At 49.7% G+C, this 17,378-nt stretch overlaps 1 protein-coding gene across 1 annotated transcript; it reads right to left on the reverse strand.

Annotated features, from left to right (window-relative positions):
* Positions 1–1,695: 1,695 nt before the first annotated feature.
* Positions 1,696–13,124, reverse strand: LOC119942793 (RING finger protein 112-like). The gene is made up of 14 exons (XM_038763745.1): positions 13,009–13,124; positions 12,707–12,747; positions 10,180–10,500; positions 9,706–9,912; positions 8,722–8,859; positions 8,373–8,477; positions 7,105–7,155; positions 5,457–5,513; positions 5,266–5,352; positions 4,762–4,879; positions 4,426–4,553; positions 4,012–4,065; positions 3,277–3,351; positions 1,696–3,145 (listed from the first exon to the last, which is right to left on the reverse strand). Exons 3-14 carry the CDS (start codon positions 10,447–10,449, stop codon positions 2,663–2,665), a joined length of 1,773 nt encoding a protein of 590 aa, XP_038619673.1. The 5' UTR covers positions 10,450–10,500; positions 12,707–12,747; positions 13,009–13,124; the 3' UTR covers positions 1,696–2,662.
* Between the last annotated feature and the right edge of the window lie 4,254 nt (positions 13,125–17,378).

Genomic DNA, 17,378 nt, shown 5'->3' on the forward strand with positions numbered 1-17,378 from the left:
AAATAAAGTTGTTGACTTGGCTGTTCCAGAAAGTCAGATGGGGTTTGCCAACAGTCTTGTTTTACCTCCCATTTCCCACTTCATCTCTGACTTGCTCCCACCCACTGCAGCCAGGGTCCTGTGATAGTGGTCCAGTCTGGGGGTGGGGGTGAATGGAGCCTTTGGCCTGCGACAAGCTTTGGCCAGGCCCCGGACAAAAGTTTGGGGAGATTGAAAACAGAACTCCTCTTCTTTCCAGCAAACCCATTCCTTTCCCCAACTATCCCATCCCTGAAGACCCCACCACCAGCTTCCCTATATCCCAAACCCATAACTTTGACATTATCCTTGATTCCCCTCTCTCATTCAACTCACAATATTCAGTCCGTAACTCAACCCCGTTGGCTCTACCTTCACAATGTTCCTAGAATCCACCTTTCCCTCTCCATCCAAACTGCTCCCACGCTCACCCACTACCCTCTCATCATCAATCAATCCATTCTCCATACAATATGTACATTTGGGATCAATTCCATTCTAGAATCCGGGTAAGCCACATGAAGGATGAAGAACCACAGAACTGGTTTAAGGAGGTAAGCTCCTCTTCTAAATTAGAAGCTCCTTGTGGGTAGAGAAAGTATCTATCCACTCACCCTACTGTAGTAGACTCTCCCAAGGGCTTAGTATAGTGCTCTGCACACTGTAATCACTCAATGAATACCATTGATTGATTGACTGATTTCGGTTGAGGATGCCCAGCTCTTTAAAAAATAACTAAAAAACTCTTTTGTCCTCTCAACCAAAAGTCTTCACTGGGTCTTTTCAAACTCTAGTTGACTTCAGGGGCCACAGGACAGCCAGTGAGACAGGTGCTGCAATCTTCATCAATCAATCTGATGGGGATTAAGACTGGGAGCCCCATGTGGAACAGAGGTTCTGTCCAACCTAATCAACTTGTATCTACCCCAGAGCTTAGTACAGCCTCTGGCACGAAGTACGTTATTAATAAATAAACTCAATAAAAGACAGAAAGTCTCTGTCATTAACTTCATCATCGTCTTGGAACCCCCTCCCCGCCAAATCTGTCCAACCTCTGCCCTTTCCCGAGCTTCCTTTAAATTCCACTTCCTCTGGGAAGCATTCTCTGATTCGTCGACAACACCCTCATTGCCTCAACTCCGACAGTTCCTCTTTGGATGGTACCCGTAGTCGAGGAGCTAACCACCGACACCCCTGGCCACTTTGTCAACCCTGAACAAGGGCTTTGTCTGGTTTTGTCCACTACGTTAAAACATGGGGCTGAAAAATGCTGACATTGTAAATGGAACTGCAGCTGGTGGAAGACTGAGTTTGTGAAACCATTTTAAAGTTTGAATCTGATGGAAAATCTTTAGGCTAATTGTCCAGACGGGGACCTTTGTAAAACCACTGAAAATAGCTATATAAGGAAGTGAACTACTGTGACGAAAAGAGGATAAATGAAACATAATAAGGAAACAAAAAAGACTTCTAATATTTTCTTAAAAAGCTGGCATACGTAAAGCTCACCCAATAATAAAAATTCAGTTTCCTGTGTCATTCATTTCTCAGCTGTTCAAGAAAAAGTCTGCCTTCAATATCCTTACAGTTTCAGGTCACGGTGATAGATGTGGTTTATTTTGTATACCCGTTCAGATCATGGGTGTGTACTGTTATTTAAATGTGACAGAGGCTTAGAATCACGACATTTTATTATTGAAGCATGCTATACCATAATCAAATTTAGCACATGAAAATTTTCAAAGAGGGCATATGTATTCTTACATTGAAAATGCATCTGAAATCTACTGCTCCAAGCGACCTGTCCTACTTGTAACAGCTCAGCTAAACCCAATCTGGAAGTAGCATGGTCTAGTGGAAAGCGCAAGGGCCTGACCATCAGAGGACTTGCGTTAGAATCACAGCTCCATCAGTTGTCTGCCACGGGTTCTCGGTCAAGTTACTCAACTTCTCTGTGCCTCAGTTTCCTCACCTGTCTTTCCTCCTACTTAGTCTGTGACCCCCATTTGGGAGAGGGACATTGTCTGACCTGATTATCTCATGTCTCCCCCCGTGCTAAGCACATAGTTGTTATTAGTTGTTAGCATCCTGTAACTGCGTAATAAGGGCTATCATCATCATCATCATCATCATCATCATCATTATCAACTTTGTCAATGTTGGTGTTAACTGCAAGCTCGTTGTGGCCAGGGAATGTGTCCATTACATTGCTACAGTGCCCTGCACACAGTGAACGCTCAATACGTATGATTGAATGATAGATTGTGATTATTACCATCAGGAAAGGGAGGGCGGGGCTGATGAAAAAAGCAAAGCTCCTCCCCCCAAAAAACAATTTACCGGATGCAAATTGTATTTAGGTTGTAGCCAGCACAAGTTTCATCTGAAATGCAGGCAGCGGTCGGCCACGTGCAGAGGTTTCTATGTATGTAGGCGTCGGCTACCTCGGGAGGAATCATTCATTCATAGTTATTGAGCGCTTACTGTACCAAAAGCACTTTACTAAGAGATTGAGAGAGTACAACACAGCCAAAAAAAGACACAATCCTGGCCCACAACCAGGTTATATGCATGTGGGAGTCAGCCACCTCTGGAGGATTCCGCATTGGCCTGCGGAAGTCCTCAGGTGGCTGATTTCCAGAGTTCACCTCTCATCTTGGAAAAGAGGCTCCTCGTCCTCCTCACTTTCCCACTCCGCCTTCTCATTTCTGCGGCCCATCCTAGCCCCCACCCCCGCCCCCACTCCAGCCCCCAGCCCAGCCCCCACTCCGATTCCCGCCCCAGCCCCTGCAGCCCCGGCGATCGCCAATTCAGCAGCCTCTGCCGCCGCTACGGCTGATGCCACGCCAACCCCCACCGCCCCTCCTACCACGGTCAACAGCCCAGCCCCTGCAATCGCACCCACGGCAGCCGCGTGGCCACAGAAACGTTTGAGATAGGCCTTCAAGAACGTCTCTTCCTTGTCCTGAAGCTCCTTCCTAAAGGTCTCTGTGGACTTGCTCTGGTCATGGCCCTTGTAGGCGTCAGAGAAGGCATGCAAGATGTCGTCCCTCTTTTTGTCTATGCGGGCCCGCATGGCCCTTGGTGTGACGGGGAGGGCAGAGAACAGTCGCTTGGTGGCCTGATTCTGTGGTGGGGGACAAAAGAAGGGGAAGTTATTGTCCGGGAGCTTGGGTAGCCTGTCCTCCCAATCCATGTTTTTCACAACTCAGACCTGAGCCCCTCCCAGAACCCTGTCCCAGCCTTCAAATCCTCTACCTGCTCCAGCAAAAACTCCTCAAATTCCTTTCTCTTGTCTTTCTTCAGTTTCCTGGCTTGGAAACGAATGGAAATCTGTTTGAGAAGAGGGAGAAAATGATGGGATGTAGGCCCTGCCCTCAATCTCCCTCCTCCATCTTCCTTCACCTTTTCATTTATTCATTCATTCATTCATTCAATCGTATTTATTGAGCACTTACTGTGTGCAGAGCACTGTATTAAGCGCTTGGGAAGTACAAGTTGGCAACATATAGAGACGGTCCCTACCCAACAGTGGGCTCACAGTCTAGAAGGGGGAAACAGATGACAAAATAAAATATATTAATAAAATAAAATAAATAGAATAAATATGTACAAGTAAAATAAATAAATAAATAGAGTAATAAATATGTACAGACATATATATATATATGTATATATATATAGGTGTGGTGGGGAGGTGAAGGAGGTAAGGCGGGGGATGGGGAGGGGGAGGAAGGGGAGAGGAAGGAGGGGGCTCAATCTGGAAAGCCCTCCTGGAGGAGGTGAGCTCTCAGTAAGGCTTTGATGCCGTTTCCCTCAGGCATCTGACCCCAAGCCCTCCAGCTCCTCTTCCACTCCCAATCCCGGTCCTTTTCCCCTCAGAATGGAGGAAGCATCTAACCCCCGATCCCTGGCTCGCTCCCTCCACTCTCCCTCCTCACCTCCCCAGACCATGTCTCCCTATTAGAGCCCAAGCTTCTTCTCCTCACCTACCTCAACAGGGGAGGAGAACCCAAACTCCTCATGCCTCATTAGGTTGGAGAGTTCCTGCAAGAAAAGGGAGATGGGAAGACCAGGAGCCCTGTGGCTCTGAGGCAGGGAGGGTGGTTCTCCGAACCAAGGTCCCCCGAACCAACCCTCTAGACGGTAAACTCTCTGTGGGCAGGCAATGTGCCTACCAACTCTGGTGTACTGTACTCTCCCAAGTGCTTAGTACAGTGCTCTGTACACTGGGCACTCAATAAATACCATTGAGGATAATGAGAATGATGATGATGAAGGTCTGAAAGTGAGAGGGGAAGAGCAGGGACAAGCACCTGACTTCGAAGAGGGTGAGCAGCACTGGCAGGAGACACTGCAGAGATCTGGGGTTGGGAGTGTGGGATTCTGGGTGGGGAAATTTCACACCTCAAACGCATCAGCTAACTGGCTTCCAGTGAACAGGCCTTTCTGGTGACTCTTCGCCTGACTGGTGACCGATAACAGCACATCTCCGATGTAGGCCTTTAGATGCCTACGGAACTCGTCATCCATATCTGGGGGAGAGAGACGTGTGAGGACCTGGAGAGCTGTGCTGGATCCAGGCAGAGAGAGCAGGTTCTCTCGAGGCAGGATGTGCTGGCTTCTGAGGAGAAACCGGGAGCTGGTGTGGGTGTGGGGTGCGATTGGAGAATGGTGGGGTGGAAGGATGGGTTAGGATTTGGGTCAGGATGCCATGGCATCTGGGCCCTGGGAGGGTGTTACCAGCAGTGTTTCCCCCAGCTTTGGTCACCATCTTCTTCCCCGGGAAGGGCAGGAGATAGCAATGGGTCCGGCCTCTCTGCATCATCTCCTGGATGTTGGGATAACTGTCAAACTGTTTCTGGGGAGAAGGAATGGACAGACATCTTATAATAATAACAATAATTCTGGTATTTGGTAAGTGCGTACTATTTGCCAGGCACCGTACTAAGTGCTGGGGTGGATACCCTGTCCCACCTAGGGCTCACAGTCTCAACCCCCATTTTACAAGCGAGGTACTGAGGCACAGAGAAGTGAAGTGACTTTCCCAAGGTCACACAGCAGACACGTGGCAGTGCCAGAACAAGAACCCATGACCTGCTGACTCCCAAGCCCGTGCTCTATCCTTTACGCCATGCTGCTTCATGGCGATGCATCCTCCTCATCATTTGGGGTGACCGTCCCTTTCCCTACAGGCTCCTCTGCCCCAGCCCTACCCAGGTGTCTTATTCCTTGGCACTAACTCACGTGGATGACATCAGTCATGTGTGCCTTCCCTGGCTTCCATCCAAACTCCGTTGCGAAAAAACAGTCACGAACTAAGAGATCTAAGTGCTGGGGGAGAAGAGGGGGCAGTGAGAGGGGCAGAGCACCTGATGGGTGGTGGGGATTCCAAAGTTTATGGAAAATGGCAGAGAGAGGGGTGGGGGGCATCTCACCTGAACTACTTCCATCTCATAGCAGTTTCCTATTGTCTCAGCAGCACGGAGAAACATCTGGGAAGCAAAGATCTATTTTACAACTGTCTGCATACCAGGATCCAAGCTTTCATTCGTTCATTCATTCAATCATATTTATTGAGCGCTTACTGTGTGCAGAGCACTGTACTAAGTGCTCGGGAAGTACAAGTTGGCAACATATAGAGACAGTCCCTACCCAAAAGCGAGCTCACAGTCTAGAAGGGGGAGACAGACAACAAAACAAAACACGTTAATAAAATAAAATGAACAGAATAAATATGTACAAGTAAAATAAATAAATAAATAGAGTAATAAAAATGTACAAACATATATACATATATACAGGTGCTGTGGGGAGGGGAAGGAGGTAAGACGGGGGAGTGGGGAGGGGGAGAGGAAGGAGGGGGCTCAGTCTGGGAAGGCCTCCTGGAGGAGGTGAGCTCTCAGTAGGGCTTTGAAGGGAGGAAGAGAGCTAGCTTGGCGGATGTGCGGAGGGAGGGCATTCCGGGCCGGGGGGAGGACGTGGGCCGGGGGGTCGACGGCGGGACAGGTGAGAATGAGGCACAGTGAGGAGAGTGGCAGAGGAGCGGAGGGTGCGGGCTGGGCTGGAGAAGGAGAGAAGGGAGGTGAGGTAGGAGGGGGTGAGGCGATGGACAGCCTTGAAGCCGAGGGTGAGGAGTTTTTGCCTGATGCGTAGGTTGATTGGTAGCCACTGGAGATTTTTGAGGAGGGAAGTAACATGCCCAGAGCGTTTCTGCACAAAGACGATCCGGGCAGCGGCGTGAAGTATGGATTGAAGTGGGGCGAGACAGGAGGATGGGAGATCGGAGAGGAGGCTGATGTAGTAATCCAGTTGGGATAGGATGAGAGATTGAACGATCAGGGTAGTGGTTTGGATGGAGAGGAAAGGGCGGATCTTGGCGATGTTGCGGAGGTGAGACCAGCAGGTTTTGGTGACGGATCGGATGTGAGGGGTAAACGAGAGAGCGGAGTCGAGGATGACACCAAGGTTGCGGGCTTGTGAGATGGGAAGGTTGGTAGTGCCATCAACAGTGATGGGAAAGTCAGGGAGAGGGCAGGGTTTGGGAGGGAAGATAAGGGGTTCAGTCTTGGACATGTTGAGTTTTAGATGGCGGGCAGACATCCAGACGGAGAGGCCCTGAAGGCAGGAGGAGATACGAGCCTGGAGGGATGGAGAGAGAGCAGGGGCAGAGATGTAGATTTGGGTGTCATCAGCGTAGAGATGATAGTTGAAGCCATGGGAGCGACTGTGTTCACCAAGGGAGTGGGTGTGGATAGAGAACAGAATGGGACCAAGAACTGACCCTTGAGAAACCCCGACAGTAAGGGGATGGGAGGGGGAGGAGAAGCCCGCAAAAGAGACTGAGAATGAACGGCCGGACAGATAAAAGGAGAACCAGGAGAGGACAGAGTCTGTGAAGCCAAGGTTGGATAGCGTGCTTCCCAGATCAAAACCAGGCTTCCAGGCCCCCTGGTGTTTAGCTCCTGGCTCTCCCCTGAACCCAGTACTATTCTCTTCTAAGCCCAGGAATCCTGCTCTCCAACACATACAGAACCCATTCATCCTCTAGAGCCCAGGCAGCTTATCCCAGAGTCCTCTGCTCACCTCTAGATATTCCAGGTCTGTCTCTTTCAGCTGTCTGGAGACATTGAGGATCTGGGAAATAGAGAAAGAGCATTAGAGTGGGTCAGATTTGGAAGGAAGGTGAAGGGCTGAAAGTTAGGCCCCCTGGGATCTGAGTAGCTGAAGCAGCACAGCCAAGTTAAAGCAGTATGGCCTGGTGGATAGTGCACAGGCCAGGGAATCAGAAGCACCTGGGTCTTAATCCCGGGTCCGCTATTTGTCTGCTCCCAGACCTTAGACAAGTCACTTAATTTCTCTGTGCCTCAGTTTCCACATGTGTCTTGCTGTGCTGGGCCCCCTCCCATCAGGCAGGACTTTCCTAATTCAGCAGCACAGACAGGTCGGGGGAGGGGGTCCTTCCTTTAAACTGTCCCTTCCCCCACTCCAGGAAAGACAATTCCATAACCTCCAACCTCTCCCTGCAAGTTCGCTGAATGGTCTTCCCTCTCAGGTAGACCTTCCCATGAAGGCTGTCCTCGCCTTCAAACCTCCAGGCTGGCTTCATTCTTCTTCCAGGGCCATGATGAGTGGGAGGAGGGAGTAGCTACCAATCAACCTATGCATCAGGCAAAAACTCCTCACCCTCGGCTTCAAGGCTGTCCATCCCCTCGCCCCCTCCTACCTCACCTCCCTTCTCTCCTTCTCCGGCCCAGCCCACACCCTCCACTCCTCTGCCGCTAATCTCCTCACTGGGCCTCATTCTCGCCTGTCCTGCTGTCGACCCCTGGCCCACATCATCCCCCTGGCCCGGAATGCCCTCCCTCCCCACAGCCGCCAAGCTAGCTCTCTTCCTCCCTTCAAGGCCCTACTGAGAGCTCACCTCCTCCAGGAGGCCTTTCCAGACTGAGCCCCCTCCTTCCTCTCGCCCTCCTCCCCCTCGCCATCCCCCCGCCTTACCTCCTTTCCCTCCCCACAGCACCTGTATATATGGATATATGTTTGTACGACTTTATTTCTCTCTTTATTGTATTTGTGCATATTTATTCTATTTATTTTATTTTGTTGATATGTTTTGTTTTGTTCTCTGTCTCCCCCTTCTAGGTTGTGAGCCCACTGTTGGGTAGGGACTGTTTCTAAATGTTGCCAACTTGTACTTCCCAAACGCTTAGTACAGTGTTCTGCACACAGTAAGCGCTCAATAAATACGACTGAATGAATGAAAGAATGAATGAATGGAGATGGGAGGTAGGTGGTGGTGGGAGGACAGGGCTGAGAGATGGACCACTGATCGTCTGTCTCCAGGGACTCACCTGGTAGGAGCTAAACAGCATGCTGAGAGCCGACAGCTTGACACTTGTCTCCTTGTTTTGGCCCGGGGCCATGGTTCCCTCTGTGTCCAGCAGAAACACAGCCACCTGGAGGGTCACCATGGAGGATGGGGTCTGAACTGCTCTCTCCCACCTTCCTGATCAAATCCCGCCCCCCCGCCCCTTCTTTCTCCTTCTTACTCTCTCCAGGCCTTCTCTCTTCTTTCCCTGCTCTTTTTCCTCTGCCTCCCTTTCTCCCACCTGCCCCGCTTCTTTCCCTGGCCCCTTGCTGCTGCCCACATTTTCTCCCTCTCCCTCTTCCTCTTCCATCCCCTTCCGTCCACGTTCTCACCTTCCCTGCATTCGTGTCCAGCAGAAATGGATGACTCCATATCCACACACCCTTTGTGATGGTGTCGCTTCCTCCGCCCCACTGGAAGCCCTGCCGATATTCCCTTCCTTGTGGCCTCCAGTTGCCCTGGCCAGATTCCTGCAGGGAAGAGTCTCAGTCACCACACCCCTAACCCCAAATCCTAACCCTCCCAAACACATTCATTCATTTCATTCAATCGTATTTATTGAGCACTTACTGTGTGCAGAGCACTGTACTAAGCGCTTGGGAAGTACAAGTTGGCAACATATAGAGATGGTCCCTACCCAACAGAGGGCTCACAGTCTAGAAAGGGGAGACAGAGAACAAAACAAAACATATTAACAAAATAAAATCAATAGAATAAACATGCACAAATAAAATAGAGTAATACATTTGTACAAACATATATACAGGGGAGGGGAAGGAGGCAAGGTGGGGAGGATGGGGAGGGGGAGGTAGCCCCATAACCTCCCTCTTTCCCAGACATCTTGCTCCCGCACAATAATTCTCCCCAGACCGCCCACTCCCCAAACCTCTTTCCCCAAGACAATCTGTCCCCTGTACTGGTTCACCTAAGGCAACCTGCCCTCAACACTGGTTCACCCAAGACAAACTGCCCCCACCCCCACACTTAAGCCACCAGACATTCTGCCTGTCCCCCGCACACTATTTCTCCTCAGACCACCTGCCGCTCACATTATTCCCTCATACATCCTGCCCCTCACACTAGTTGTGCCCAGACAATCCTGCCCTTAACAGTAATTTCCCCAGACAAAGAAACCCCTCCATGAATTCTCCCCATGCTACCTGCACTCCATGAATTCTCCTCACATTGCCTGCCCCTCACACTAATTCTCCCAGACCCCCTGTGCCCCATACTAATTTTCCCCACTCAGACGTACTCTCTCACTCCCACTTTTCCCATTCTGTTGCCTCCATTCTCCCATTGCTCCCAGGTCTCACCATCGCCTCGAGCGCCAGGAGTATCTGGTTGAGTAGGAAGGACTTCCCTGTGCGCTGTTCCCCCAGGATGGTGATGAGGCAGACATGGGTATTTGCAACCTTGGGGTTCCTCAGGCAGTAATTCAGTGAGGAAATGTCCAGTTCGGGGCCCTCTGAGGGGCAACACTTCACCAACTGCAGTGCCCTGGGCTCCTTCTCCAGGTCATCCTGTGAGGGGAAAAGCGAGGACAATTTCCCCCAGTGGCCTGGATTCCTGGCCAGCCTGGCTCAACTCTCGATCCCCACTCTCTTCCCGCTCTCTTGGAACAGCCCCAGGAGTCTTCTCCCTGGAGGTCCCACCAGGATTTCCCATTCACCTCCCTGAACCTAGTCCGGCATGAGCCATTCCCTTCCTCAGGGATTGGACTCAGACGCCCAGTCCCCCTGCCCATCATGGGGCCCAGTGGGGAGCTCCCCCACGCCCCTGATCTTTACCTTCTGGGAAAGCATCTCCAGGTCCTGGTGGGACGTCAGCTTCCTCAACAGACTCTGGAGCCGAGTGTCCCGGACACATCGGTCCCACTGGCACGGCCTCCAGCACTCGGGACAGCGGAGCTGTGCCGAACCTGGGGTGTCCTGCTTCACCGTGGTCCATTGAGCAGTGATGCAGGTGGAACAGAAGTTGTGACTACACTCAAGGGTGATGGGGTTCTTAAGGAGATCCAGGCAGATGGAACAAGTCAGCTCCTCCTCCAGGTCCATCATGGAGACGATTGAGGGGGGAATCGCTCCAAAGCTCCGGGAGATGATTGGACTCTGTGGTGGCAGGAGAGGGGGTTGCAGGGAAGATTGCTGGGGCTCAGGGAGTGGAGGAGCTCATTCATTCACTCATTCATTCAATTGTATTAATTGAGCGCTTATTGAGCGCAGAGCACTGAACTAAGTGCTTGGAAGAGTAAAATACAACAATAAACAGACACAGTCCCACAATGAACTTACAGTCTAAAGGGGAAACAGACATTAATCTAAATAAATAAATTACAGAACTGCACATAAGTGCTATGGGGCTGAGGGAGGGGTGAATAAAGGGAATAAGTTATTCATTCAATCGAAATGATTGAGCATTTACTGTGCGCAGAGCACTGAACTAAGTGCCTGGGAAATTACAATGCAGCAATAAACAGTGACACTCCCTGCCCACAGTGAGCTTACAGTCTAGAAATGGGGGAGACAGGCATCAATACAAACAAATTAAAATGAAAGCCGTGTATGTAAGTGCTGTGGGGCTGGGAAGGGGGAAGAGCAAAGGGAGCAAGTCAGGGTGATGCAGGAGGGAGTGGGAGATGAGGAACAGTGGGACTTAATCTGGGAAGGCCTCTTGGAGGAGGTGTGCCTTCCATAAGGCTTTGAAGCAGGGGAGAGTAGCTGTCTGTCAGATTAAAGGAGAAAGGAGGTTCCAGGCCAGAGGCAGGACGTGTACTAGGGGTCGGCGGGGAGACAGGTGAGATCGAGGCACAGTGAGAAGGTCAGCACGAGAGGAGTGAAATGTGTGGGCTGGGTTGTAGAAGGAGAGTAGTGCTCTATCCACTACACCATGCTGCTTTCCCAAGAGAGAGGACATGGGCTTATGAGTTAGGAAGGATGGTGGTGCCATCTACAGTGATGGGAAAGTTGGGGGAAGGACAGGGTTTGGGAGGGAAGATAAGAAGTTCAGTTTTAGCCATATTCAGTTTGAAGTGACAAGAGGACATTCGAGTGGAGATGTCTAGGCAAGAGGAAATGCTAGGCTGCAGAGAGGGAGAGAGGTCAGGCTGGTGATGTAGATTTGGGTATTGTTTCCTTAGACGTGGTAATTGAAGCTATGTGAGGGAATGAGTTCTCCAACGGAGTGGTGCAGATGGAGAATTAGGGAGGAACTCAGGACTGAATCTTGAGAGACCTCCAAAGTTAGGGGGTGGGAGGCAGAGGTGGAGCCCGCAAAATAGCCTGAGAATGAGTGGCCAGAGAAGTAGGAGGGAAACCAGGAGAGGACAGTGTCAGTGAAGCCGAGGTTGGGTAATATTTCCAGGAGAAACTGGGGTCGACTGTGTCGAAGGCAGATGAGAGGTCAAAGCAGGATTAGGATGGAGTAGTAGAGGCCATTTGATTTGGCAAGAATGAGATCAATTGTAACCTTTGAAAGTGTGGAGTGAAGCCAGATTGGAGGGCATCCAGGAGACAACTGGAGGCGAGGAACTTGAGGCAGTGGGTGTAGACACCCCTCGCTCAAGGAGTTTGAAGAGGAATGGTAGGAGGGAGATGGGGCTATCATTTGGAGGGAACTGTGGGGTCACAGAAGGGTTTTTTATGATGGGAAGACACGGCCTGTTTGAAAGCAGTGGGTAAGGGTTGGGAGAGTGGGGAGGTAAAGGGCTATAACTATGGTAAGGGACTGGGATCCAGGGTTAAGGTATGAATGAACTTACAGAGTGCTTACTCTACTGCAGATCACTGTACTGAGGGCCTGGGAGAGTACAACAGACTTAGTAGACCCAATCCTTGGCCCCAAGGAGCTTGCAATCCAGTAGGAAAGATGGGCATTAAATTAATTTCCAGGAAGGGGAAGTGACCAAAGTTAAAAGAGGAGGAGGAGGAGGAGGAAGTGTGAGCTGAGAAGGGCTTTGAGAATGGGGCAGTAGCATTCTGCAAGATGTGATGGGGAGGGGGCTCCAGGGGCATGAAGAAGGGGCATGAACAATATGGATGGCGAGACTATAGACATGTCGCAGGGCTCCTAGTCAGTGGACAGAGAGTCTGAGGAAGCAGAAAGGATTTCACTCCTAGTTCCCAATTTGGGTTTCAATTTCCTTACGAGCCAATCTTCTGCCTCGAGTCTACGGTGACTAGGGCAGCTGTTAGTGACCTCCTTAAAAACTGAATTGCATATTGCTCCCCAGTACACTAGGGTGAGGTGGAGGAAATAGGGGGAGGGGTGAGGAAGGTAAGCCGGAGAGGCAGTGGGGCAGCTGCCTTAATTACTTACTGTCGTCGGTGTTTCCAATCAGATCCGGCTCCCGAACCCTTCTGCGAAACAAAATAGGGAGATGACGGTGACTGACGACTGATCTCCCCCTTCCCCCCTTCTCTAAGTTCCTGCTGCTCCTTGGGGCCCCCTTTCCTCCAGACCCAGGCACCCTCCCAGGCCTGAACCACCCGGGGGAAGGAAAGAGGGAGAAGAAGAGGTCCCCCAGGGTTATAAGAGAGGGTGGGCAATGATAAGAGAAGGGGAGGAAGGAGATGAGCTCCTCTGGACCAGTGGGAAAGGCAGGCTCAGGGACAGAGTACCTGCGTCCATCAATTTCCTGCCCTCCGGCCCAGCTGCTGTCTGGAAAACCTGGAAGTCGGGGAGCAGAGGGACTTTCTGAGTTTCTCTGGTTTGGCTGCCTGAGCAGGAATCGAACGTGAAAGTCGGGTTGTTGTTTTACATGCCCAATAGGCCGGAAGAAAGGAGGAGTAGAAAAGAGGAAGTGAAAGCACTCCACCCAGCCAATCACGGACTTCAGTCTTCCCTCCACCTTGCTGCTCAGCTCACCTTCTAGGAATGTACACATCTTCCTCTCTCCCAAAACCTCCAATGGCTGCCCAGCTTCCTCCACATGAAGCAGGGACTTCTGGCCTTTGGCTTCAAAGCTTTCCACCAGCTTTCTCCATCTCTTTCCCTTCCACTCCCCAGTCCATGCCCCACTCTTGATTATCCCACCTCCAAAGCCCTGCTAATGCTCTTCCCCTGGGCAGGAACACCCTCTTCTCCCCCATATCAATCTATTGGTAGTACTTATTGTATGCTTACTCTGTGCAGAGCCTGCAACTAAGAGCTTGGGAGAGGACAGTGGAGTTGGCAGGCACAATCCCTGTCCTAAAGGGGCTTACAGTCTAGCCGGTGGACACCGACACTAAAATAAATTTTAGGTACGGCAAGTAATCGAGTAATAAAGGTTGTACTGCAGTGTTGTGAGGAGAGGGATCAATCCCAAAATGCTTAGTGGGAAAAGGACACAGGTATATAGGTGATTCAGCCGGGAGGGAATAGGGTGGGAAGATGACAGATTAGGTAGGGGAGCCTTCTTTGAGGAGGCATGAGTTTCCGTAGGGCTTTGATGATGCGCAGAATGGTGGTTTGCCGGATGTGAAGAAGGAGGGAGAGAGGGAGGTTCAGACAAGATGGAAGAAGTGAGCAAGGGAGAGATGGCAAGAGAGACATTACCAAGTGTAGTGAATAGTTGGGAATTAGAGGAACAAAGATTGTGGGCTGGGTGATTTGTGGGAAATTAGTGTGGTAAGGTCTGGAGGGAGAGCTGGTTGAGTGCCTTAAAGCAGATGGGAATCAGTCAATCATATTTATTGAGTGCTTACTTTGTACAGGGCATTGTAGTAAGTGTTTGGGTGAGTACAAAAAAACCAGACATAGTCCCTGCCCATTTTTGCTTGAGACTGAGAGGGATGGACAACTATTGGAGGTTTTCGAGGTGTGGGGTGGTGTGCAGGGAATAATGTTTTGGAAAATTTGATACGGGCAACAGAGTGAAATGTGGACAAGGGAGGGGAAAGATTCGAGGCAGGGAAGTCAAGGAGGAGCTGATCCAGCAGTCGAGAATGGATGTCATAGTGTTTGGATCAGCATGGTGGCAGTTTGGATGGAGAGAAAAGGACGGATTCTGGAGAAGTGAAGATAGAAGCGACAGGATTTGACGACTCACTGAAAAGGCAGGTTGGCAAAGAGATATGCTTCAAGGAGAATGTCGAGGTTGTGGGCTTGCAGTACATGGGGAGGGGAGTGGTAGTGTCTACAGTGATGGGAAAGCTGGGGGAAGGAGAGTGTTTGGGTGGGAAAATGAGGAGGTCAGTGTTGGACATGTTAAGTTGGAGGTATTGAGCCCCCTGAGCCCCCTCCTCCCAGACTGAGCCCCCTCCTTCTTCTCCCCCACCTCCCCTTCCCCATCCCCCCACCTTACCTCCTTCCCCTCACCACAGCACCTGTATATATGTTTGTACATATTTATTCCTCTCTTTCACTTGTCCATATTTACTATTCTATTTCTTTTATTTTGTTAATATGTATTGTTTTGTTGTCTGTCTCCCCCTTCTAGACTGTGAGCCTGCTGTTGGGTAGGGACCGTCTCTATATGTTGCCAACTTGTACTTCCCAAACGCTTAGTACAGTGCTCTGCACACAGTAAGTGCTTAGTAAATACGATTGAATGAATGAATGAATGAAAGGTATTGGTAAGACATGCCAGTAAGAGTTGTCCTAGAGATGGGAGCTTGTTGCGGGCAAGGAATGTGACTGTTTATTGTTATATTGTAATTTCCCAAGCGCTTAGTACAGTGCTTTGCACACAGTAGGTGTTCAATAAATGCAATTGAATGAATGAATGAAGGAATGAAGGAATGAGCAAATTCAAGCTAGTCTAGAAGCTGAGAGAGGTCAGGGTTAGAAAGGGACATTTGGGAGTCATCTGCCTACAGGCCTTCCCCTCCTATGCCTTTCTTCACTCTTCTCCCACTCCTTTCTGCATCATCCTGACTTTCTCCTTCTTAGGCATCCCCTCTCCCAGCTCTACAGCACTTAAGTACATATTTGTAATTTCTTTATATTCGCTTCTGTCTCGCTCTCTAGACTGTCAGCTCATTGTGGGTTCTAATTGTGTTTTAGCCACTTGTCCGCTGTGTGACCTTGGGCAAGTCACTTCACTTCTCTGGGACACAGTCATCTCATCTACTAAAATTGGGATTAAGACTGTGAACTCCTTGTTGGATATGGGCTGTGTCCAACCTGTTTAGCTTCTACATACCCCACGGACTAAAAGGCTGCTTGGCACATAGCAAGCACTTAAGATCAACCATCCCTGGCCCGGCCTGCCAAAAAAACCCAAAACAAAAACATGCAAATAAACCTGCTCTCCTTACTGCCCCTTTTTCCCTTCCTCCTTCCCTACCTCTCTTGCTTTTTCTACCCCATTTACATTCTACCTCACCTGTGAAATGGAGATTAAGACTGCGAGCCTCATGTGGGACAGGGTCTGTGTCCAACCTAATTAGCTTGCTTAGTACAGCATCAGGCACATAGTAAGTGCTTAACAAATAAGTGTAAAATAAAAAGGCAGAGGGACTCCGTCATCAACTCAATCATCATCCTGGAACTCCCTCCCTTACCAAATCTTTCCAACCTCAGCTCTTTCCTGAGCTTTCTTAAAATTCCACCTCCTCCAGGAAGTCTTCTCCGATTCATCAACAACCCCCTCATTGCCTCGACCCTAACAGTCACTCTTAGGCTGATACCTGTAGTTGAGGAGCTAACCATGGGAGCTCCTGGACATTTTTTCAAACCTAAACAAGAGTTTTGTCTGGGTTTGTCTATTCTGTTAAAGCATGGGGGGGCCGGGGGAGAGAGAAATTCTTTGCTGTGATAGTAACTGGTAAGAGATAAGTAGCTGTAAAAGGTTCTCTAGTAGTAGCTGCAGCTGGTTGAAGACTGAGTTTGGGAAATGGTTTTTAGTTTGAATTTAATGGAAAAATTTTAGGGGCATTATAAAACCCACCCAGACAGGAGCATTTATAAAACTCACCAAAAATACAAACATAAGCAAATGAATTACTGTAATGAGAAGAGAATAAATGAAAAATAAATCAGGAAAAAGTTTTAAAAAGCTCTGGCATATGAAAAATTCACCCAATTTAGAATTCCAAGTAAAAATATCAGGTTCCTGTGTCAGCAATTTCTCAGCTGTTAAAGAAAAAGTCCGTCTTCAGTATCCTTATGGTTTCAGGACATGGTTATAGATGTGGTTTATTATCCATAGCCATTCAGACCAGCAGCATGGTGTAGTGGATAGAGCAGCCTGGGAGTCAGAAGGTCATGGGTTCTGATCCTGCCTCTGCCACTTAATAGTAATAATAAGGGCATTTATTAAGCCCTTGCTATGTGCAGAGCACCGTTCTCAGCACTGGGGAGGTTCCAAGGTGATCAGGTTGTCCCACGGGGGGCTCACAGTCTTAGTCCCCATTTTACAGATGAGGGAACTGAGGCCCAGAGAAGGGAAGTGACTTGCCCAGCGACACACAGCTGACGATTGGCGGAGCCGGGATTTGAACCCATGAACTCTGACTCCAAAGCCCGTGCCCTTTCCACTGAGCCACGCTGCTTCCCCACTTGTCTGCCACTTGAGCCACAGAGCCACTTGGCTCTGTGACCTTGGGCAAGTCACTTAACTTATCTGGGCCTCAGTTACCTCACCTGCAAAATGGGGATTGTGTCTCTGAGTCCCACGTGGGACAGGGCCTGCGTCCAACCCGATTTGCTTATAGCCACCCCAAGCGCTTAGTACAGTGCCTGGCACATAGTAAGCGCTTAACAAATGCCACAGTTATTATCATTATTATGTGTATGTTGTTATTTAAAGGTGTCAGAGGCATAGAATAATGGCATTCTATTATCGCAGTGCATTGTACCATAATGAAATTAAAATATTAAAATTTAGAGAAGCAGCAAGTGTTGTGGCTAGCGCATGGGCCTGGGAGGTTCCAATCCTGCCACATGTCTGCTGTGTGACCTTGGGCAAGTCACTTCACTTCTCTGTGCCTCCCTTACCTCATCTGTAAAATGGGAATTGAGACTGGGAGTCCCATGTGGGTGTCGAGTCCCCAAAAATTTGAGT

The sequence above is a fragment of the Tachyglossus aculeatus genome, chromosome 21 (genome assembly GCF_015852505.1).
Source record: "Tachyglossus aculeatus isolate mTacAcu1 chromosome 21, mTacAcu1.pri, whole genome shotgun sequence".
Classification (NCBI taxonomy): domain Eukaryota; kingdom Metazoa; phylum Chordata; class Mammalia; order Monotremata; family Tachyglossidae; genus Tachyglossus; species Tachyglossus aculeatus.